The sequence below is a fragment of the Rissa tridactyla genome, chromosome Z (assembly GCF_028500815.1).
Source record: "Rissa tridactyla isolate bRisTri1 chromosome Z, bRisTri1.patW.cur.20221130, whole genome shotgun sequence".
NCBI lineage: Eukaryota > Metazoa > Chordata > Aves > Charadriiformes > Laridae > Rissa > Rissa tridactyla.
The window spans coordinates 65,821,889-65,845,372 of NC_071497.1; the positions used below are offsets into that span (position 1 = coordinate 65,821,889).

Sequence of the window (23,484 nt, forward strand, 5' to 3'; positions counted from 1 at the left end):
CTTACAGGTGTTTATTATAATCTCTATCACTGTCTAAAACATCTATTAATTATGCGTATTATGCTTTTCTTGGTCTACCACAATGTAAGATAGTTCTCTTCCATGTTCTGTATCATTTTTTTAACTATGCCTTATCTTTGGCAGAAGACCTGAGTTCAATGTGTTTTGAAATTGTCACCACTGGTCATGTGCATGATTGGTGGAGAACATTGAGTAGACCATATGGAGTAATTTATACAATGTGTCAAGTAACTTATACGATGTTCAGCACCATGGTTTCCAAGCCCGTTTATGACAATGAAATTATAGACACTTTTATACAATTCTGGAAAAAGCATTTTTGGCTTTTTCTTGGTTAACATAAATACAGATGTGAATAGCACAACTTCTTTTTTTTTTGCAACTTCTTTTTTTTTTGTATATATAGAGAGAACTACAGCAAGCTATTCAATAATCAATAGTAAAACTTTATGTTCATCCTAGTAGTTTTCCTCGGTCAAAGGTCTAATCTGATTTTATAAGTGCAGAAGTAAAATGTACAAAATAATCCTTAGCCCTAAATGTTTCTTTTGAGATGCTTCATTTATTATGTATGCATGAATCAGTAGCAATTGCTCCTCTTCACCAAATGGGAATATGTAATTGTGCTTTTTGATTCACAGATTAATTGGTATAAATTTGGACAATAACTATGCTTTTGTCATCTTTATGTTTGATGCTAAAATTTCTTGATGTAAAATATACTTACTAAGCCTGATTGTTCTGCACATAGAGATGGTGGCAAAATCCTGTCTAATTAAATGGTGACAGGATGCGGCCTACACAGAAGTACTAAAAGCTGTGTGGGAGATTAATGTAAAGTCATCAGTAGTCTGGGGTTTCCTCTGGAGACTGTTCTGTAAATTTATCCTTAATTGAAAACAGAGAAAAAAAAGATCTTAAGATTTTCTCTGTTAAGTAAAAATGACATGCTAGCTTAAAGGAACCAACAATTATTTAAAAACTTGTAGAATTATAGTGTTTTTATTGTAGTATAGGAGGAAATCACCAAAAATGAAGGAGGTACAGAAAATCTTTAAAATCCCAGTCTTGAGATAATAATATAAAATAAGCAGTGTTGATTTCTCTGGTAGTTTAAAAATCTTTCAGCTCTTCATTAACATGCTTGTATTTCAGATGATTGCCATTGATTTCCTGGATAAAGCAGAGGCTAGATGTACTCTGTCATAGTTTTTTTAGAGAAGAGTTACACAAAATAAAGAAGTTGCTAATCTGAAAAGCAGCTGTATCATTGCAGATTAATGTATTCTAGAGTTAAATTTCTGTCAACACTGGTTAGTACTGAATTTGTATTAGAAGCTTTTCTGTGGTTCTGATGATCTCACCTCTCAGGATTTTTCTTCCTGACAAATGCCCTACTGAGTAATGGAATCGTGGTGGTTGCACATTTTGGGATCTCCATTACAGCCATGAATAGAACCTGATCATCCTCAATCACAGTTCCAATGTAAGTGGCATTTCAGTTACAGGCTGAGTTGAAGATCCATTATTCCTTTGATGCTTTTGGAAATACATGCTTGCTTACACATTATTTGCAATTGGAAATTACACTTACGATTGGAAATACATTGCTTCCACAAACTTGCTGACAGATGGGAAATCTGTTATTTCTGAGAAAGATGAGGAATTGCTAGGAGTTGTTAGATGTAAGAGCTTTCCCTAGATTTGAGGATAGTCCTGTCAATATTGGGTTATTTTGCCTATCATTCAGACACAATGAATTTGGAAAAAAACCCAAACAGCTGTTAAAAATAGTAGTGAGAGCTACCTATTGTAGCCCAAGAGCAACAGACCTTCTTGAGCTGTAACTTAAAAAATCCAGAAAAGTAAATACTAGCCTTTTCAAGATATTTTAAGAGCATTGAATGGGAATAGTTCAAGCTAATCAGGATAGTAAAGTCAGAGAACACGTATTTCAAAGATAATTGAAATACAATTGTAGATGTTCCAGTTTTCTAAGAACATTCCACGTTTCTGCTTGTTTGCTTGAATATGTTCCACTGGCAGCTAAGTACCTAAGAATGATTGAAGTCATTCTTTGAAAAGCTGTGGTCCAATTGGCAATATAACTTTTCTTTCAGTCTCAAAGTGCCAGCATAGTCAGTTAAAAAAAAAATTGCATAGCCTCTCGAGAATGCTTTCTAATGAGCCCTGATGATATTGCAGGATAACAGAAGTTATATTCACGATGGTCTTGTAATACAGCAGTAGCACTTGCTACTGTCTTTTGCACCAATTCTTGAGGTGCTATTAGCATTACAATAAGAGGAATTGTTTTCAGTGCTCTCTTTTGCCTTTTAATCCTATTTAGAAATCCAATAATAAAATTATTTTTTTGCTGATCATCAGTGTGATGCCAGAACATAGGACTCGCACCTTCAACACAAGGAACTCAGTGTTATCTGGTCTGTTTAACTATGAATTAAAATAACTATAAAAAATACAGATAGCTTGGGAAGGTTATTAGAAAATTTCCCTGCACTCCATAAAAAATCTTGAAGAGATTTGGAGAAATCTTCTAATTCTGCAAAATGCAGAAAGTTAAATTTATAAACCAAGATTAATAGTGGTAAGGGTTTTGCCAAGAAGCACAGTGAAGGCAATCAAAGAAATCTCATGGAAAAGCTATGCTACCGGTTTTCCACCTTGTGTCAAGGCTAATAAAATGTGCACAGACTGTTAGTCAGGTAACACAGAATACCAAGGAACTGTGATAATAATAAGTAAATGATGCTGTTGAAAGTGTTTAAATTACTGTCATTCCTCTCCTGTATAGCATTTTCTATAGGAAAGATAAAAAGCTGTATAATGCTTAATAGCTGCATAGTTACTTAAACATCAATATGTCTATTATATGATGTGCTTAACTAAGAATTAAGAGAGCATGTTACAACCTATTGAAGAATCCAAAAATCTGTGGAAAAGGTAGCATGGATGAAAGAAAACAAAGCAGGAGTATTGTTGCCACCAGTAGAGTGGTGTAAGAGTATGAACTAAATATGAACTTCACTTAAATGATATAGTTAGGTTTTTTGTCTCTTGATGATTTCAACTGAAACTGCCCAACCCTTTCTATTTATGACAGCATTTACTGTCAGCAATGGTTTCAGTAATTAAAGCAGTAAGTGGATCTTACACAGTACTGTATCTCAGCCAGAGAAATCATAATTATTGAGCTACTGGGGGTGGTTTTTCTTTCAGCATTAAGTGAATATTAGCTATCCACCGTAAATAGGATTCAAACCAGATGATTTCATTCCTGAGTGATCAGTGGCACTCAAAGTCCTGATTCCCTGAAGCATGAACTGTTCGCTCATTTGCAGAAACTGAGGACAGGACTTAGTGCTCTGTATTTTGTGATACCTAGCAGATTGTAAGAAAATAAACCTGCACTTAATTTATTCTGTAGGTAGATTTTGCAATATTTGTTGATTCCTACAGGGATGTAGATTACGTAAATTCTTGGGAAAGTATTCATGACCAACTTGTGTAGTATTCATGTGAAAGCATTAATGACCAACTTCCATACACTATGTGTACAGAAAGGTGCTGTATTGTTCATGAACACCCTCTTGATACTGAATATATGAACATTTCTTTCTTTTAAGCATTCACTATTGAAAAAATATTAACCCACAACCTTCAAACCACCAGTTACGAAAATGCAAAGATAAAACGTTACAAGTATTCCCCATTAAACCTGAGATGTTAATCACATTCTAACAACAGCAGGTAGGCACTGATAGTTTCCAGTATCTCTGACCCCATGTTAATCCCTTTTTGAGTACAAACTTAACATGTCATGATCATACTGGACCATGTTAGTACAAGCAGCATGTAGGCATGCTCTAGAAGAAGTAATAACATCTAAGTCTACTATTCTTGCTTCTGTAAGGCTCTGTTGAGAGGGGTAGCAGAGCAACAGTGCCTCAGTGAATGCTGACCCGAGAAAGACACAGCTGGGAATGGTTTCAGAGTTTCTCCTCTTTGTGTTTGCTGCTTGGACAGTCACAGTCTGGCTACTATCCCTATAGGGTTTATAAACCCTGCAAATATCAAGCAGAGGCTCAGCTTCTGTTTTTTTAAAGGGGTGAAAAGCAGTTTTTAATCTTTTAATCTGTCTCTATTTCTCTCTGCTTGAAAATACTGGTGAGAGGAGAGGGTTGAAGACAACTATGTGGGTGCTAGCTGAAGTGATAATATAGGAAGGATTGAAGCATTCCACCATTTTTGTAAGATAAGTAGCTTGAAAAACATGGCATTTTTCTGTGTAAACAGTTATCTATGAGATCTTTCACATTTGTCTCTGGAGGGCAGTACTCTCCTTATGCAAGTGATTCATTTGACAAATGTGAAAGATTTTCAGCCAATGAATTTCATATTTTCAGAGCATAACTGAAACTGATATATTATACAGGCTACAGGCAAATATTGCAATTCAAATAACATTCACTTGTAGCTCAAATATGAGCTGAACAATCCAAGTTTCAATGAAGACAGCAGAAAAACCTCCTATTGGTTCTAGCTGGAGGACTATCAAACCAAAATGAGCTAAGCTTAGTAAATAAAGCCATTAATATCACCAGGATATTTTCAGCAAGTATGAAATGCACAAGTAACAAATGAAAATTTTGATAAATAACACTTCAAAATATTTTTTTTATATCTCGAGTTAATATCCTTCAATAAAGGCCTTTACTTTAGAGAATTACAGATGGGAAATTAAATTGGCAATATTCACACTCACTTACCCAAATTAATGAATGCTACTTTCCCCTCTATCCTTCATTTAAATAATCCACTGATGTGCAAAATTACACTTTACTATTCAAACTGTTAATATTTTTGATTCATCAAAAGCAAATAATTAAGAAACTTTTTACTGGAAATATCATTTGTTAAGATACATCTATATGATTTATTTGTTTAAAAATCATTTATTGAAAAAATAACTGGTATTGATTCCTAACTTTCTAATTAAAAAATATGTAGTTTCTGCTATGTTAGAGATTTCAACATTTTAATTAGTTTCAATGCATTATATTTTTAAATTTTCATCTGTATCTGACAAAGTTAAGATTAGGTACATGTTAATTACGCTGTCCAGTAATTAAAATATATTATACAGAATAATGTAATTTTCTTTTGAATGCTTTTTCCAAGAAGGACATAAATACTGTTATTCATTCTAACAATGGTGGGAAGATCTACTGCTTTACTTAAAAAAAAAAAAAATAAAAAAAAAAACAGGAGTATTTTTAAGAGGCCTTGAGAGTAATTAACTGAAATCTATCAGCATGAGCCTTTCCACTCACTTGCCTGCTTTACTACCTGAGAACAGTCAACTGAAATACCTGTATTGCTTTTCCTGCAACATGACTATTTTAAAGCTTATTTTAAAAGCATTTTTACTTTTACTCTCTATCTTGCTTTATAAAGTTGGAGAAAACTGTTAAAGCTTATGTAAGAGCTTGAAGAATTAATGGGATGTAGAGAGAAAAATATCTACTTAAAAAAGTTATTTCTAGGTTAGTCATACCAAAAATGTTGGATCAGTTAAATCAGTGAATACCTAGTAGGCTTTTTTGTCTTTTTAAGAGAACTTAAATAGCAGAAATATTTCAGATGTTGAGGGTGGTTCAGTAATCCAAACCCTCATTAAAAATTATGAAATAATTAAGACAATGAGTAGCAAGCTTCATATATGGTTTGAGTAACGCAAAGGAGCCAAAGAATGATACTGCTTAGTTCTGAATAAACACCTTATGTAGCTTTATCCAAAAACACAATCTTTACCAATTACAATTTAAATGGTCTTGAATTTTTTAGCACCTTTTTCAAGAGATTGGTCAAAACTTGAAATCATGCGAAACTCACCTGCTTTGGAGTTTGATTAAGCATTCCAGTTCTTTTTTGTTTTGTTTTGGAAATTTTTCGTAGTGTTTGTTAGTCCAGTATGGTTTTATGTGTTGTCACTGAGAACTGAGTGAAAGTAGGTTTGAATGAGGTTTGCTTTTAATTTGTAGGCTTTCTTGTTTGCAGAAGTCAGAGTAAAATTAAGAGGGTTTAATGCTGTGTAAGTTTTATAGGAATGAAATTCTTCTAAGCCCCTGCAAACTGAAACCATTATGTTTCATATAAGTGTACCCTTGATAAAAAAATCTTGGATGCCACCCCACATTCCTTTGCTTGAAGTGAGCAGATCAATAATTCAACTGATAGAGTGGAAAATAAACTGGTGAAGTACCTTTATCCTTCAGACCTTATTTAAAATGGGCTAGATTCTCAATTTGTGATTTTTCCACATCAAACCATGATGTGTAGTTGTATTATTCAGCAACTACTTTGGAAACAAAGTCTGAACCAAGGTAGCACCATCCTCTATTGCTACAAAAGGAAGAAACTCCGCAGAGCCTCTCGCAGGGCTTATGCTTCATTTAATCTGCTACTGTGGTACAGTGGAGAAGAGGAGGTAGTGGGAAGAGCACTAACTGTGCTAAATCCCTCTTCTCTTGCTCCTGTGCTATCCAACTGGGAAAGTAATAACTGTTGCTGTTGTTTCCTCCTTCAGCTGCAAATCAAGGCAGTCAAGGGAATGTTTTTAAGATCTGCCCCCTTTTACGTTCAGTAATTATATAGCACTAGCGAGAATCTACCTTGTGATTTTTAGTGTGCTTCTGAAACAGACTAAGCCTTTGCTCGCTGCTCCAAGTGGGAGGTTACATGAAATTGTGATCTTAGTGGGTGCAAAATGCCTTTCATCTCAGTCAGCTCAGCTTTTCATCAGGAGAGCTCTGCATCAGCCTGGGGGTGTCAAAGCCCAGGCTTTAGCTGTGTCTGTCCATGTACCTGCAGTATCAAATACATGGTTCTTACAAACTTGACAGATTTTAAATTTCCTGGGTAAGAGGAGACGGTTGTCTTCGTGTGTCAGGATATTTCTCTTCTGTGTGGCTGGGTTGTGGTGAATGTATTCCACAGGACTAAACTCAGTGCTTTAATATGCAGAACAAGAATACAATCTATACTGAAAGACTGTGCTCCTGTAACTGAAATTTTGATAAGTTCAAAGAAACATCCTTCTAGCATACGTACTCTCTGTAAGAAACAGAAACTGTGTGCTCACAAGGAACTGTTAGCTTTGGGTTGTATTCAGGTTTTGAAAGCCATGTAGTACCCTGTATAGCAGCAAATACTTAAATGGCAATTATTTCTATTTTACTTTATACCATAAATTAATTTGGCATTTATACCGCACCTATTCTAAAATAAGGAGATCTTTGAATCAATTGTGACTGAACACAGGGAAAGTTAAAGCACACTTAAAAATATGATCTGCAGGGTAATAAATTAAGCATTTTAATTATGCTTATGTATAGGAGGCACTAGATTAGATAGCTAGTAAGATTACAATGTTGACATTTTTTCAAAACTGGAAAGTGTGATTCCTCACTAAAAAAATGTATCAAAAATAAGTCCCCATGGAGCTACCTACAGGAATATCTTTCTGCAAACTGGAAAAGCAGCCTTCCTAATACATGATAAGCATCACACCTGCATAATTACACAGTTCTAGATTAATCCTCTTTTTATCACATTAATAGTAATTTTAGTGGAATTGAATTATGGAGTCATTCCATAATTTAGAAATAATATTCAACAAAAAGGACTATTGATTGTTAATTTGTCTCTACAATAGGATTTCAGAATATATATTGACACAGATACAGTGCTCTTACTGTAACTGTCCCTTTGTTTGCAATGGTAAAGAAGTTAATGATTAATGTGAATACATTCTACAAGTACATTATATGAGACTTTTATGGGGATGTTCTTGTAATATTTTCTTTTTCTATGACTTGTAGTTCTACATCTAACAACATATTCTACATTTAATCAGACCTCCACTTTTTAAAGCACTCAATTTTTTCCTCTTTAATAATTCATGTTTTCAACTGATTTAGAGAACGATGATTTGCTGAATTCCTTTTCCATTGCTAGCAGCAGGAATGTGTTTCTGCTTCATGAGTCAGACATGATGAAAAAATTTATATGAACAGCTAGTGACTGTCCACTATATCTGAAATTATACCTCATTGGACTTAGAAGAACTCAGTGAAACTTTATGGTTATATGTAAAATATAGTACAGTTTCTTAAGTGCCATTGTGCTGAATTATAACAGGATTACTATCAGTGCTGTAGTCAGTGGTGAGTGCTACTGAAGAAAATTTATCATCATCTAACCTGCATGTTTTAGCATTGGTTCCTTTCTTGTACAGACAATGCAAGTGATTTTCTCTCACTTTACCACAGTTTATAAGGCATGTAAACTATTACAGAAGTATCTTCTCTGACATGAAGTGGGTGGAAATTATTAGTTTCCTAATTAAATTGCTGTATACTTTCTTTTCTAATGCCATTATACTTGTTATCTCCTTAATGTATTGATCTCCAATGATAGGTTTTTATCTCAATTTTGAATGATTTCTATTGCACTTAGACAACATACTTCCCTTATATTCAGGCCAAAAATAAAATACAGTGGTTTATAAGGACTGCATGTCATTATTAGTCCAGGAAAAGAAGGGATAAAATAACATGTTCCCAATTATTTTCTGTATGTCAGAATTACTTATCTTCACTGCAGTATCATCATAGATACCTGTTAAGAACTGCAGTGCCATTTGAAGGAGTAAGAGATGTAACAGTTTACCTAATACAACATTAATGCTACCACCTTCAGCTGAACAGAGCCTTGAAAATATTGTCAAAAACTTTATAAACAAAGATACAAAAGCAAATAAAACTGTTATTTTTTGAAGACTATTCTTCCTATTTTTCTAAGTATTTCTTGAAAGCAAGGACATGTTTTTAAAAAGAGATGTGAGAGGTTAAGAATCCTAGCTAACTTAATATGGCATTCTCTTATGAGGCAAAATGTTACATTTTATTTTATGGATCTCTGTGCAGTTTGGTGTGATGTACACAGAGAGCTCTGAGATGCTAATGCAAGGCTAATAGGTGGGTACAGCTGAAGCAGTAGTTCTCATATTAAAGCCTCCGCTCACTAGGGAGGTTGCAGTCTCCTGTGAGGAGGCTCAGGGAAGTTCCCGGAAAATGAAAAGAAATGTATTTTTCTGAATCATTTTCAGTTACAACTCTCAAACATAGAATGTTCTGTTGCTATTGAGTCTTCAGCAGACTTAGTACTTTTGAGGATTCTGTGGTGAAATAAGCTAGGTGAGTAAGAGAAAAAAATTGCCTTGACTTTATATAGGCAATATTGACAAAAAGGTATCATTTTTTTTTTCTTTTCTTTTTTTTCAAGATAAAACTGCTAGGTCCCACTTACAACATATTTTACAGGGAAGTGTAGATATTCTGTGCTTTAGAAGCAAAATGTTCTGGCAGTGTCGTAGCACACTGGTGTAATAAACAACCGGTCATACACATGTTGGATTTTAAAATGTAAATATAAAGATTAGTAAGCGACTGGAATGAAAGTCAGATATTTATCTGTAATTGAACATCTGCATTAATACTGCACCATGTCTTGTGTCCTGTCATTCAGTTTCCACTTGTGTAAAATACAGGTAGCAACACCTTATCTGTATTTTTTGGATGAAGTGCATGAAAAACATTATGTAAATGCAACAGCCCATTATTCTTAATAACATAATACTGTTACTAATTATAAAATAGATATACAAATGGAATACACCAATGGTATAACTAACATATAGCTATTGCAACAGAGGAAGGAACAGAGAGACAATAACCCCTATTGCCTGTACCCTGTCCACTCAGGGGGAGGGAGTAGGGAAAATCGGGAATGAAGTTGAGTCCAGGAAGAAGGGTGGGGTGGAGGGAAGATGGACTTAAGATTTAGTTTTTATTTCTCATTACTTTACTCCAATTTGATTGGTAATAAATTAAATTAGTTTTCCCCAAGTCGAGTCTGTTTTACCCATGACGGCAATTGCTGAGTGATCTCTCCCTGTCCTTATCTCAACCCATGAGCCTTTCATTACAGGCTGTCCCCTGTCCAGCTGAGGAGGGGATTGACAGAGTGGCTTCGGTGGATACCTGGTGTCCAGCCAGGATCAACCCATCTCTATTGAACAGGGGTGTGGTCGCAGAAACTGATCTGGCCAGTCCAAGAGATCCAAGTCTTACCACCTCCTTTCCATTGGAGGTTACCATCTCTATGGTCTGTTAACCTATTGACTTGACTGGTTCTTATCTTGGCGTGAATTTTTTTAGGGTGTATCAGTTCACAAAACCGACTGAGAGAGTGGACAGAAGAACCATTTAACCAGCAGAACCAAGGAAGAACCAAAGATAATCTGCAGTTTGTGAGGAGAAAAATATGGTCTGAGCCAGTTAATGTGGATGTATACTGCACCTATAATAATCAATATGATTAGTCTGGAGGAACCCTGGTTTTGTAGGTGGAGGCTCAGAGAAGTTTTTGAAGCTTCCAAGTGGAGAAGCATTTAATACCTCTAAAGAGATAAAATCATTCCTCCAGAGGTTTTGAGCTAAGCATAGATAGGCACATTTAAAATAGATCTAACCTTCTTTCTCCATAGTGTGCTCCCGTCAGCCTCTGAGAGCCAACATGAATCTCCCAAATGTACTTACACAGAAACTGTATTCTTTAACAATTGACTAGAAAGCAAAACATTTAGTTGTAAGCATATTTATGGTATAGGCTTTTATTTGAGAGGTTTTGCAAAAGGATGGTTTATTTCAGTCACTGTTCTTTCACCCTTTCTTTCTGTAACTGGGAAAATTTCAATTTTATACTGATCAAAAATGGAAATGTTAGCAAGTGAGGATTAACATACTCTTTTCTTAAAATTTACTTTTATTAATGCTTGCTGTATGCTATCTTAAAAAAAAACAAAACCAAAACCAAACAACAAAACAATTACAGATTTTGCCCTAAAGAGCTTACAATGCAGGAAAAAAACATATTCATATATTGTTAGTTTCATTCTTGAAACCTGACATTCCAGTAAAATTTTAAAAAGCAATTTGGGCCCATGTTCTCCAGGGAAAGCAGGTGTCAAATTGTGAGCTAATTTCCAGCATAGGACTCAGGCTCCAAAATCAGATATGTATCTGTCTGTGTTTCATCTTAAATCTGCTAGAAATTATTCTCCATCCTCCAAAAGCCACCGGAGTAATCAATGAGCATTGCTCAAAATATTTAATTCTTTTAACTTTCAAAAAATGAAAAAAAACCCCAACCTGGATGCCTTCTATATGGAGTCATGAGTTGTCTCACTACACTGCAATCTTAAAATACCTTCTGTTTTTATCCTAGATTTTGATAGGGTTGTTAAGACTTCATGTAAAAGAAGGCATTTGGAGCCACAGGATGCATGTGTGCAGTTTTATTCTTGCTGTTCATATGGTGCCATAAATTCAAAGACCTGTTATAACATACCATCCGTATCCATGTGCAAGAAAAAAAAGGAAACACAGACCTACAATCTCCCCCTGCCCCCCCGAAAAAAAATCTGAAAAGAATTCTTGTAGTTGTCTAGATGCAGTACTTTCCATTCTACTTGCAAAAGTATTGGCAGTGTAATAGAGATAAGCTTATACTTCTGCTTCCCTTTCTGTGTTTCTTGGAGCTAATATTTTGTTTATTTTAAATGCTAATATGTTTTGATTATCTGGCAAATTGTATTTGGTGCCTAAAACATTAGGTGTACTCTGAAAATACTGGGTTGAATAGGGAGTATCGGAAGTGCCCTTATAAATTCAGATCAGATCCAAAGGGAAATGCCAGTGTGACTGGGAGGTTGCTGTTTTCATTTGTGGAAAGTCGTGATGGCCAAGTGAAGTCCCTGCCAGCTGGGAAAAGGTTAATGTTACACCCAACCTTAAGACAGGCAAGGAGGAGGATGAAAGTACTATATACTGATCAGACTCACCTCAGCTGCTGGAAAGGTCCAAGCACATCTCTGAATCTATTTCCAGACCTGTAAAGGACATAAAGATAGTCAGCACTACTCAACATACAGATTTACCAAGAGCAAATGTTCGCTTGATTTGACTGCCTTCCATGATGAAAAGACTGTGAGGAGGAGATAACAGAGGGTGTAACATACCTTTACTTTATTAAGGCTTTTGAAACAATCCTCAAAAATACTCTCATTTGGAAACTAAGGTAGTCTGGACTGGATAAACAGACTGCTAGGTGGGATCAAAGCGTAGAGGATGGTGTGTCTCAGCATCTGGCTGACAGCTGGTAACGAGCACATCGCCATGAGGGGTTGATCCAAGAGCCCGTGCTGAAGTGCAGATTTCGGTACCCAGGCAGGAGAAGCCGAAGCACCGGCACAGGCCAGCAACTGACTGACTGGGTCACAACCCTGCTGGAAAGGAGCTGGGGGCTTCAATGGACTGCAGGGTGGAGAGCAGCCAAACAGAGCACTCTTCCACATAAATAAAAGAAACTCTGTGCCAAAGTGACTGCAGCTAGTGGATCAAAGGGAACACCGGGAGCCCCAGGAGGCGGCTGCCAGCATGTTCGGGGCCTAGAGCACAGGACCAGTGATGAGGCGGGTAGAGCTTGAGGGGGCAGAGCTTACTGAGTCTGCTGTGGAGGAGGTGAAAGGCGATCTAAAGGCAGCCTGCAGCTACTTGAAGGGCAGTTGCAGAAGACAACAAATTTAAACTCTCTCAGCGGTGGCATGCTGTTTAAGGAGGGGCAAGGGTCCCCGAGTCGGAGGTTCAGATTGAACATCAGGAAAATCTTCTTTACTGGAAATGTGGTGCAGCACCGGAGCAGGTTGTCCACAAAAGCTGGGGAATTTCTGTTGTTGGACATTTTTGAGATTCAGACAAATCTGTGGCTGATGTGATCTGGTGTGGATGATAGTTCCATTTTGAACGTGATGTTGTTGGACTGGACAACCTCACGCGGGGCCTTCCAAACAGCATTTTGTATGATCCTGTGTCTAGTTCTAAGAGACTAGAGGGAACTAGCAATTGTGAGATACAGTCCCATTGCAATATGGGAATGGAGGTAAAGAGAGGAGGAAACGTGATTTCTCTTCTCCCACTTTTCATGGATTTGTATCGTATATGCCTGTAACCCACATTGCAACTATCCCCATTGTTTATTTCATTTTGTATATCATTCTCTCCTGTGACTTCAGTCTTTCTCCTTCCATCTTCTTCCAGTTTCTCTGTCCTTTACATGCTGTCAAAACTGTCACAGCCTGCTACAGCTGGGCAAGTGGTCTGGTTTGAAAATAGTTTTTTATGTTTGGATAAACAGCACGAGAAACAGAACTTGATAAATTTATGAGTTAAAGCTCAAGTTTCCTTCAACAGAAGTACTACATTGGCTCTCTCCTAATATTTACAGCATTTATCACAACTTATCTGGTCTGAAATTTGTTGGTGAAACTAAAAGTTATTAGGGCAGGAAAGAAGAAATGAAGGGATGACAGATGATTATCAGGATTATCTAGGAAAGTACTATTAGCTTGGAAAAACACAAACAGGGAGTTTTGCCCAACAGAAGCTTGGATGTTCATGGTTGGAAGGGTAAATCTTGACTTTAGGAGCGCTGTGTGTCTGTGAAGCAAGGCTGACTTTTAAGATAGTGAGCGGAAAAAAATGCATCAACACGTTAAAGAGTTAACATAAGTGTATGTTACCATTAATAAGAAATTAAGAAATTTAGAAAGAAATTTATGAGGTTTAAAATGATTGCAGATCTGTGATGGAAAGGAAAAAAGGATGGAAAGAGCAATTTTGTGATTGAGGAAGTAGAAGTTGTGCATGAAGCTAATCAGAACAGTCTAATGAGTAGATGAACATTGATTGGAAGAAAATACATGTTTTTGTAAAGATACTGTAGGAGAGAGATTTTTTCCAATTCATTCTTACTTAGTACTGATATTCTAGCAAACAGAATAAGAAGGACCAGAAAAATACATACTAATAGTTTTCAAATGAACACCTGCATGTGGTTTCTTTTTTTTTTTTCATATTTTGTCAGGAGTGTAGTGACTTTAATTTTGTCATGAAGAAGAAGTGGTGTTAGATTTTAGAATGGTACCACAGAGGAGAAATATAAATTCTACTTTTAAAAAGAGAATGCACGGCAATAAAAAAAAAAAAAAGACAACTTTAAAAAAATGCAACTTCCTTCAATTCTGGATTATTGATTGTACATTAGCACAACAGAATTTGAAATGTAAAACTAATTTAAAAACACTTTTCATGATGAAGTTTCTGTTCTGTAAATTTTAACTTTAAGTGATTTTTTTCTGCGGCAGTTACAAAATCATGAAACTAGTGGTTTATAAGGTAAAAGCTTCTCTGTAGCAGTAGGCTCAGCATCGCTATAATTAAACCTTCCTTGCATTGATTTACAGCCAGTCTTACTCGCGGGGTGGGAGAGAGCTTACTCATCGGTGAAGATGGCAGACCAGGGGGAAGTTTCAAGTTGGGCAACAGACGATTTCTGAACCTGAAGCGGCAAAGGTTGAACGTATGATATAGGGAACAAGGTGTGGCGGGAGGATGAGTTTAGGGAGTTAGAACCCATTTTTAACCCGCCGCAAAGTTCTCGGGCAACTGGAGCGTGAGCAACTTTGCCACCTGCCGTTGCCTTGCAGTGCGAGTCCCTCTGGGAGGAAGCCGTGCCCGGCCAGCAACCACACGCCGGTGCGGTGCCGCCGGCGAGGGAGAGGAGCCCCCGGGGATCTGGAGCAGCGGCAGGGAGAGGCCCCCGGCGCCCGCTCCTAGCCATGGTCCTCCCCTGGGCCGTGCCCTCCCCCGCCTCCCGCACACCCCAGCTGATGGCAGCCCGCTGCCGGCTCCGCTCTCCCCCACGCCGGCTCCAGCCCGGGTTTAAATATTTCCGAGCGGGAAGCCAGCCCCTCTCCTCCTCCTCGCCCTCCTCCTCCCGCTCTCCCCGCCTCCCCTCCCGAGTGGCCAGCAGGACTCGGCGGCGCGGCGGCCCCAGCCGCTCCCACAGCCGGGCGAGGGGCGGTGCGGCAGGAGCTGTCCAACTTTTCAGCACAGTTTCCCCGCCGCTGCCCAGAGGAAGGCGCCCGCCGCCGCCCCGGTCCTCCCCGCCCGCCCCGGCCCAGTCCGGCCCGGCCCGCCCGCCCGCCGGCAGCATGGAGGCAGAGCGCGGCGGCGGCAGCGGCTTGTCCGCGCTGCCCGGTAGCAGCGACGGCGCCGGCGGCAGCGACGACGGCGCCGGCGGCAGCGGGAGTCTCAAAGCCCCCAAGCATCTGTGGCGACACGAGCAGCACTACCCGCCGCAGCTGCGGCAGCACCAGTTCCTCCAGCACCAGCAGCCCCCCGGCCCGCAGCCGCCGCCGCCCGCCTCCCGGGGCCGCTGCATGGCGGGGGCTCGCGTCAGGCACCGCGGCTACTCCGACACGGAGCGATACCTCTACTGCCGAGCCATGGACCGCGCCTCCTACGCCGTGGAGACCGGCCACCGGCCCGGCTTGAAGAAATCGAGGATGTCCTGGCCCTCCTCCTTCCAGGGACTCAGACGGTAGGAGAGGGCTTGGCCCACCGCTCCGGCCGTGTGTGTGTGTGGGGGGGCGCCGCGGCGGGGTGCCGCTCTCCCGCCCGCCATGGCTGCTGCCGGCCGCGGGAAGGGGAGCCGGCGGGGGCCGCTGAGGTGTGGGCACAGCGGGACCCCCGTCCGACCGACCCCGCTCCCCGCGGCAGGAAGGAGAAGAAAGGGACGCGGAGGCTCCGAAAGGGAGGTGGGGCCGGGCTGGTCTGCCGTGCTGAGTGACTGTGGGCAGCGGGGCAGCTCGCCTCCCCGGGGCCCTCGGGCAGGGCTCGCCTGGAGCGGGCGTGAGCCGGGCAGGGGCAGCGGCACGTCATCCCACACACGCCTGTCTGTGGGTGGAAAAGCAACCCCGAAAACACGTGGGTGGGAGCGGGACCGCGCCTGTGCCAGCACGGAGCCGTGAGCGGGGCGGCTTGCGCGGGGCAGCCGGTAGCGCCGGGCCCTGCGCTCCGCCCGCGCCCCGCTTCCCCCCGCTTCCCTCCGCCGCCCGCCCGCTCCGCTCAGCTGCCTCCCCGGCTGCCCCTCCTCACTGGAGCTGCCCTTCCTTGCCCGCCCTCCCCAGGAACCGGCAGCGCTGGTGCCGAGTGGGAAGGAGGCAGTTCGTGTGCTGTTGGCACGAAGTTAAAATAATGAGAGCTCTGGGCGGTGGGAGACAGCCTGGCAAGCCCAGGGTTAGGGTCCTGCTGGTTTGAATGGGTTTAGATGAGAAAATAGGCTAATGGTTTCTTAGCCAGAGGGAGGAGTCCGTCATCTACTAGTCTATTGTTCCCTGTTAAATGAGCTGTAGATTTATTTTGCAGTGTGTAGCTCACCAATGCCTATTTTGCTCTTGATGGCTATTACAGGCATCTGTTTTAAAATCAAATTCTCTGTCAAAATCAGTAGGATATTGTATTTGATCGATCATTTTATTTTTCAGGTTTCATTTTTAGTAGCTGGAACCACTTCCTTTTAGTGGAAAGCCACACGATTGTATTTGAATATTAAGCGGACATTGTGAATAAAGGATTTATGGAGGGAATGGTGGGCAGAGGGACAATACTTAATACACAGTTACTCTGTAGATTTTTTATTTCCTGAATAATCATATTTTTATACCGTGAAGTGATAGATGAACAAATAGTAGAATCCTTTCTGAACGAAGATTGCTTTGTGTGTTTCTGTGGTACACACTGTATTCTTTATTATGGAGCTTTGGCCATAAATCTGAGCAAGACATACTTGAATATTATCTGGCAGTGTTAGCTCTATTTCTGCCTAACATTGGCTTTATTTCCACTTCATATATAATTGAGAAATAAAAAGAGGTTCAGCAATTCTGAATTAGAACTACACTTTCACATCAGTAATCTTTAAAATCTGTCTTTTAATATCTTTGGTTTTCACAGAGCCATTCTGTTGCTACACCTTTGTATCACTTATGTGAACTCATGCTTGTCCAAAGTTAATGATGTTAAATTTTTCACTATGTAAGACTTGAAAGAGCATATAATATGCTCCAAAAATGAGCAAATGTTCAATTGAATGCTCCTTTCAATACATTCCTAGGTGTCTAGCGTTGTCTAGCATTTTTGATCTTTTAAGACTGAATGCTTTTCTGTTTTTTGAATGCAAAGAAGTTTAATTTTTGTAAATCGTAATGGTTGGTTTGAGTTTATTCAGCGTTATTCCATAAGTGATTAGTTATTGAGGGGATAACAAGTCGAGGTGGGAAGGGAAAATACACATATTATTTTCTGTTAGGGTTTTGAGGCCATTTTAAAATTTTATATTATAATTCTTATGATGCCTATTTAAATTGGAATTTAAAAATCTCTAGGAACAGTATTTAGTTTTTTTAAACTTCCATTCTTTTTATAAGTGCAACAATGTTGTTTTGACAAGACATGCTCCTTTAAAATTAAGGGTGAGGGAGGTGGTCGGTGGATTTTATTTTCATTTTATGGGATTCGTAAAAATGCTTCAGATGTGCCTCCTTTTTAGTAGTACTAAACCAAAGCGGACTAAAGAATCTCGATAAAATTTACCATTCCATTACTTTCTTAGCAAAAATTAATTCTCACAGTTAAACATTTTGAACGAAACAATATGGAAACACAAAGTGAACTGTAAAAAATTGCTCTACAGATATATTCAAGAAATATCAGAAAAGGTTGGTATTTCCAGGACTTTCATTTCAAGTTCTGGGTCAACTGCTTTTTTTCATGGGAAGCAAAGCAAAATTTCTTCTTAGTATTCTTGTAAAACCAGTAACTTGCAATAAACCCCAATACTTTTGAAAAAGACACCAGTCCTTTTTGAAGTATTTCAGTTCCCTTTTCATACTAAGATTCTTTAATAGTTCTCCCTTATTTAACCTGTTTGTCAGAGGAACATTTCTCAATGGATTACCATGGATTTGTTATGGTCTAGGGTGATAAGCTTATCTTTCAGAAAAACCCAAATTACTCTGAATATGAGAGGGCGGGAAAAATTGTGTATAGAACTACAGGAAATACATTGTGTATTAGGGATAGTATTAAACATTAATGGCTCAAATGTGCAAAAATTATATCTATATAATTGTTTTTCCAGAATTTGTTTTGTGCTGCTCTGAAGACATCCTAGTTCTTAAAACCTCAAAGAAAACCATAAAAGAACACTTAAGAAGCCAAATATACAACTTTGAAGTTTCTTCTATTCTAAGTTTTGTAGAAAACTGAAAAATATGCAACAGTTATATTTTTCAAAAGAAATGAGAAGGAATTATATATGTTAAAATTAGAGTTAGAACAGACTAGTACATCTTTATTACCCCGACTGAAGGGAGTTAACATTTAAAAGGCAAAATCAACCAGCAAACTATCTAAACTGTGTTAGCTGAAAAACGCAATGTGCTTGTATTTCGGAAAATGAAGAACTGTTTATAACCATTTTCGTGCTTACTCTGGCTCTGTATGATCATCAGTAACTTTGTACACAACTTATTTACTAGAGCACTATGTTTCCTTCAAGGAATACAGTAGCATTTCATTATACAGAACAATGTATCAGAATTATTGACTGATGTCTTTTTCTTAAAAGTCAAGATTATTCCTATATTTTCATATGAGAAGGTAAGTGCTTTGAATTCATATACACGAGAGCTGTACAAAAGCCAGAGCTGTCAAGAAGATAGCTAGGACTATCTGTGATCTCTTTTTTTTGCCATTTGTTTACTGTGTGGTCTTGGGCAAGTCAATTAATCTTTCTTGCAGTGTTTTCTCATGTGTAAAACAAAAACAGAAGTAGTCATTACAGGTTTATGTTAACGTGAACAAAAAGTACTATTTAACAATAAATAGTACTAGTGGAATTGGGAAATAAATACTTCAACTCAAATAATTTTTCAGTCAATAGTGCAAAAACATTCAGTGTAATAAATGGAGGTGATGTTCTGGTTATCTTCAAAAATTTCAGGTACCTCTATTTGCTTCTCAAATAACTACCATTATTGCATGGTCTATTTTCAGAGTTTAGTTGTTTAAAAAAAAAAAACAACAAACAAACAAAAAAAAACCCAAAAAAACCCTTAGCATTTTTAAAGGCCATTAGTCATATGTCAATTAAATCATCTTGCCATATCATCTTTCTGTGTTCTATTTTTCACTACTGAAATTTCAGAGTGGAAAAAATAGAGAAGAAATACCAGCAGTCCTAATTCCACTAGTCATGGAATTTCCCAAGATGTTGTATCCTTAAGATGCATCTTTATCTGTTAGACCTTAGACTTCTTTTTATCAGGTTTGCCAGACCATCATTTTTTTACAATAGGTCTCAGGTAAATTTTATCTCAAATGACTTAGAGGTCTAGGCTTCCTCACGATTCCAACTTTTCATCTGTGTTTATACATAAGCAACTGCACAAAGGTGAGGAAACATTACCGTTTTGCAATCTAGTAATCCTGGTGCTTGTTCCCTAATGCTATCTATTTTAAAACTGTACTTTGACAAGTGGCCATTAAAATTAGTCACTGTCAAAAAAATCTGCTTCCTCTCCATTTCCGTTGCTTGTATGGGACTAGGTCTAACCAAGCTGCATCCACCACTGCATTGCTTACATGTGGAGATAGCTCCGAAGTACCATTTTTTTCTTGAAGTGTCAATCTTGTCCTTACACCACTCAATGAAGGGTTAAGAAACCAAAATAACATCCAAGGTTGAATGCAGTGTGACATTTCAGTGGCTCACAGGCTTTATTCTCTATTAGGAGAAGAAAGGAGTTTTATGTGTTAGTTTCTTGACTTTGTGAAGTCTGGGATACCGTCTGACACTGTAATCTTTTAGCTAGATAAACCCTTGGTTTCTGTAGCTACAAATAGTGCACGTGCAAAAAATAATGGTGCCTTTGCAGATCTTGTGAAAAGCCAGTTTTGTACTCCAATAAAATCTACCCTTTTTTCCATCCTAAACCCCTTTCTGTTCTCCTGCTTGGTTTGAAAAGCTGCTCTTGATCTATTATGTCCTAAGTACTTCCACACAACCTAAGGAAATGGAAGATGAGCGTTTTCCAACTTAAAGACCAATAGAAAATGCTCTCTGAATTTAGTAGCAGTCTCTAATTAAGAATTTTGTTGTTTACTTGTCTGGCAGTGTTTTATTGCTTTGTTTACTACCAAGTGGTGCTGGCACGCAAGATGTTACAATAATTGGCATATGCTAGCCCTCCCTCAAAGATACAAATAATTTTTACAACTTAGTAAACATTTTTGGATTAATGTTCTTTATGAATTGTCCATAAAGATAAATTAAATAAGAAACTCACATTGTCAAATGTTTTAAATAAGTGACTATAAGGGCCTTATTTTCATGTTTATTTCAAAAGGCTTATATTTTTGGATTGTTAGAGTTGTGTGACCTGAACAATGCAAAGAGCACTCATTTTCATGCTGTTGAAATTTCTAAAAGTATTAGCTTTTAAAATTCACATATTCAATATGTTTATTTTAATATGAATATTGCTTCAAATGAATAGTGCCAATTTCCTAACTTAGTGAGTATAGAAACCTGTTAATTTAGCAGGACAGGCCCATCATAATCCAATAGAGATCAATCAGGGCTTTAACACTTTTCCTTAAAGACCTAGCCATGTAAAGTTCTACCTTAAAATTATTAACACAACTTTTTAATGTATTTCTCAATGGGAACTATGTAATGCAGTTTTTCTTTCAGTATTTTTAAAATAGGTTTCAATATAGCAGCATTATTTAGGTGTTAGTAGAGATATCTGTCAAAGAAGTGGTTATGTCAAGGAACACACAGACTCATGGTGTTCACTCTGTGCCACTTAGCTGATGCTCTAAATGTCTGTCCTTGGGACACCAGATGCACAACTGAGGGGTAATTTAGACAGGAATTTTGTGTAAAACACTGAAAGAACCTTAGTGAATGTCTTATAAAATTTGTCTTAAATGGAGTTAAATCATTTTAACTACATGGTGCTCCTCTGGTAGAGGACACTTTGAAGCTAACAGGTGATTGGAAAACCTGTGAGATTATTTGATGTGTTAAAACTAAATGTGAGAAGAAGTTGTGAATATATTGGTCCAAAAGCAAGGCAGAACCATTTGACTGTTAAGTAGACTGTCTTGATGGACAAGTTCCGAGACTGAATTTTTTGCTAGTGGAAGGCAAGGGTTTCATGAAGAAAGGGTGTTAGACAAACCCCACTCCATGTCACTTAACATAATGATCTGAAAGAAGGTTGATGTGCCGACATAAGGAATGTCAACTTTCCTTTGCCAGTATGAGGTACATTGCAGCTCTAGAAAAGAAAAGCATTGCTGAAAGAGTTTATTCATGTAAACACGAATGCAGCTTATTTCTGAGAACAGGGGTTCTTTTTTGGTAATACAGTGGATCACCACCGTGTCTGGATCAAATCCAAAGCTCTTCTGGTAATTTACAGAAAGTACATTTAGTGATGCTTGTTTAGGCTGCATATTTAAAAGTGATAATAACATTTGCTAATACAAATGAAAATGTATAGATAAGATATTAAATTCTGTTGATGTTTATTTTGAATGCAACAGTCCTGTTATTTACATCTCTTACTTGATGTATTAAGGCCTTAAGTTATATATAGTACAGGTTACAGGAGGGGACAGTATCTGTCAGTTATTAATAGCAAGGAAATGCCCCGCTATTGTCCATTCCCCAAATTCTTTTCAGTTGTATCTGTCCCCTCTACTGGGTCTTCCCAATCACTTACTGTGATTGGCTATGAAGATTGCAAACTATTTTGCTTAATAATGCGGCTGCAATTACACATACATGCCTGCCTAGTTCCAGTTATTTTAAATAGGTCTGTATTATAGTATTAGACTACAATATTTGCACCGTAGTTTCTGATTATCTTCCAATACATTAACAAAAAATAACTACAAACCGATAATAAGACAAGTTCACTTGCTCAGTTAACTTAGTATATGCATATAAATGTAAAAGGGACAAAGAGAAAATAAAGACAGATAGCATTACAGAATCATGGAATCATAGAATGATTTAGGTTGGAAGGGGCCTCTCAAGGTCACCTGGTCCAACCACTGCTCATACAGGTCTGTTCAGAACACGTTGCTCATGGCTGTATCCTATTGAGGATGGGTATTCCACAGCCTACCTAGGCAAACTGTTCCAGTATTTGACCACTTCATGGTAAAATATTTTTCGGATATCTAATCAGAATCTCCTGTGTTCTGACTTGGGTCCTTTGTTTCACATCATATCTCTGTGCACCTCCAAGAGTCCAGCTCCATCTTCTTTGTATCCTCTCTCTGATCAGGGAGGTAGCATAGTTCTCTGGGTGCAGTCTCACAAGTGCCCAATAGCAATTCCACAGGTCTAGTGGAAAGTCTAGTGCTGGAGGTGTTGTTTTCCACTGCTATTTATTAGATACACGATTCTAGGAATGACTGGATGCTTCGGTAGATTAGTTTGCATAGGCGATCCATTGACTCTGTTTCTCTTTGTGAGGGACCTGTAGCTTCTTTTCTCTCAGATTTCAGGGAGAGAGTTCAGCTGCAAGAATAGCCAGGGGTGGGGGAAAAGAGGGAAAAAAAGAACTGTGCTTTCATATCAAATATTTTTTTGGGGAATTTAGTATCTGCCAGAGATGTTGTGAACATTCACACTCTTGCCCCTCCTGCCTTGGCTCAAGCTGATTTAAGGCCATCCAGCTCCTATCATGTGAAATTGGAATGATGGGAATTGTTTAATCCAGGGACAGCCAACCGTCCTTCCAATTCCAGAAATTTAAACACTTCAGAACAAAACCCATACCTAAGTCCATAGTCCAATACATAAGTCTCTAGTTCAATACTTGAACCTATGGCTCTGACTGTTGAGCTAAACTTTCTGTTACTTCTACTGTTCTAAGGTTTTGGATGGAAAGCATTACACAACGCAATGCCATGAAAATTGGAGACTGAAAAATGGTCCTTGAAACCCAGTTCTTTTCTGTTCTTTGCTGCTGTCATTATAACCTCTTCCAAAAGATGTTCCCAAATTTGGTTTCCCTGGAAAATAGGTCCATTTCTTCTGAACCATACAGTGTAGAAAAACTGCTGGGAAGCTCATCTCAAAGAACAGCAGAAGGTTACAGAGGAAAGAAAAGCAAAAATCTACCATCTTTGAGGTATTAAAAATCACTAGAATCTTCAGTGTATTTGGAATAATATTTTGTTATTCCTCCAGAACCAAAGTCTTAGAGCTTCATCCTCACAGGGAAATTAATGTGTAAAATGAGCAGTTGGTCATACATCAGGGGTGCTAATCAAAACCACCACATTTAAAAATCTATGTATAAACAGGTATTTGCATGTGTATTTAAAT

At 38.4% G+C, this 23,484-nt stretch overlaps 1 protein-coding gene across 4 annotated transcripts in view; it reads left to right on the forward strand.

Annotated features, from left to right (window-relative positions):
* The window catches only part of PDE4D (phosphodiesterase 4D), a 624,128-nt gene that overhangs the window by 196,373 nt on the left and 404,271 nt on the right, over positions 1-23,484 (forward strand). For 2 of the 4 annotated variants that reach the window (XR_008463832.1, XM_054185813.1), the window contains exon 1: positions 15,221-15,609. The exons of the other annotated variants lie outside the window; for them this stretch is intronic. Coding sequence is in view for 1 of the 2 variants with exons in the window: in XM_054185813.1 (XP_054041788.1) it covers positions 15,221-15,609 (389 nt within the window). In the remaining variant the exon portion in view is untranslated. Of the gene's footprint in view, positions 1-15,220; positions 15,610-23,484 lie in introns of those variants that run through there. 4 annotated transcript variants of the gene reach the window in all.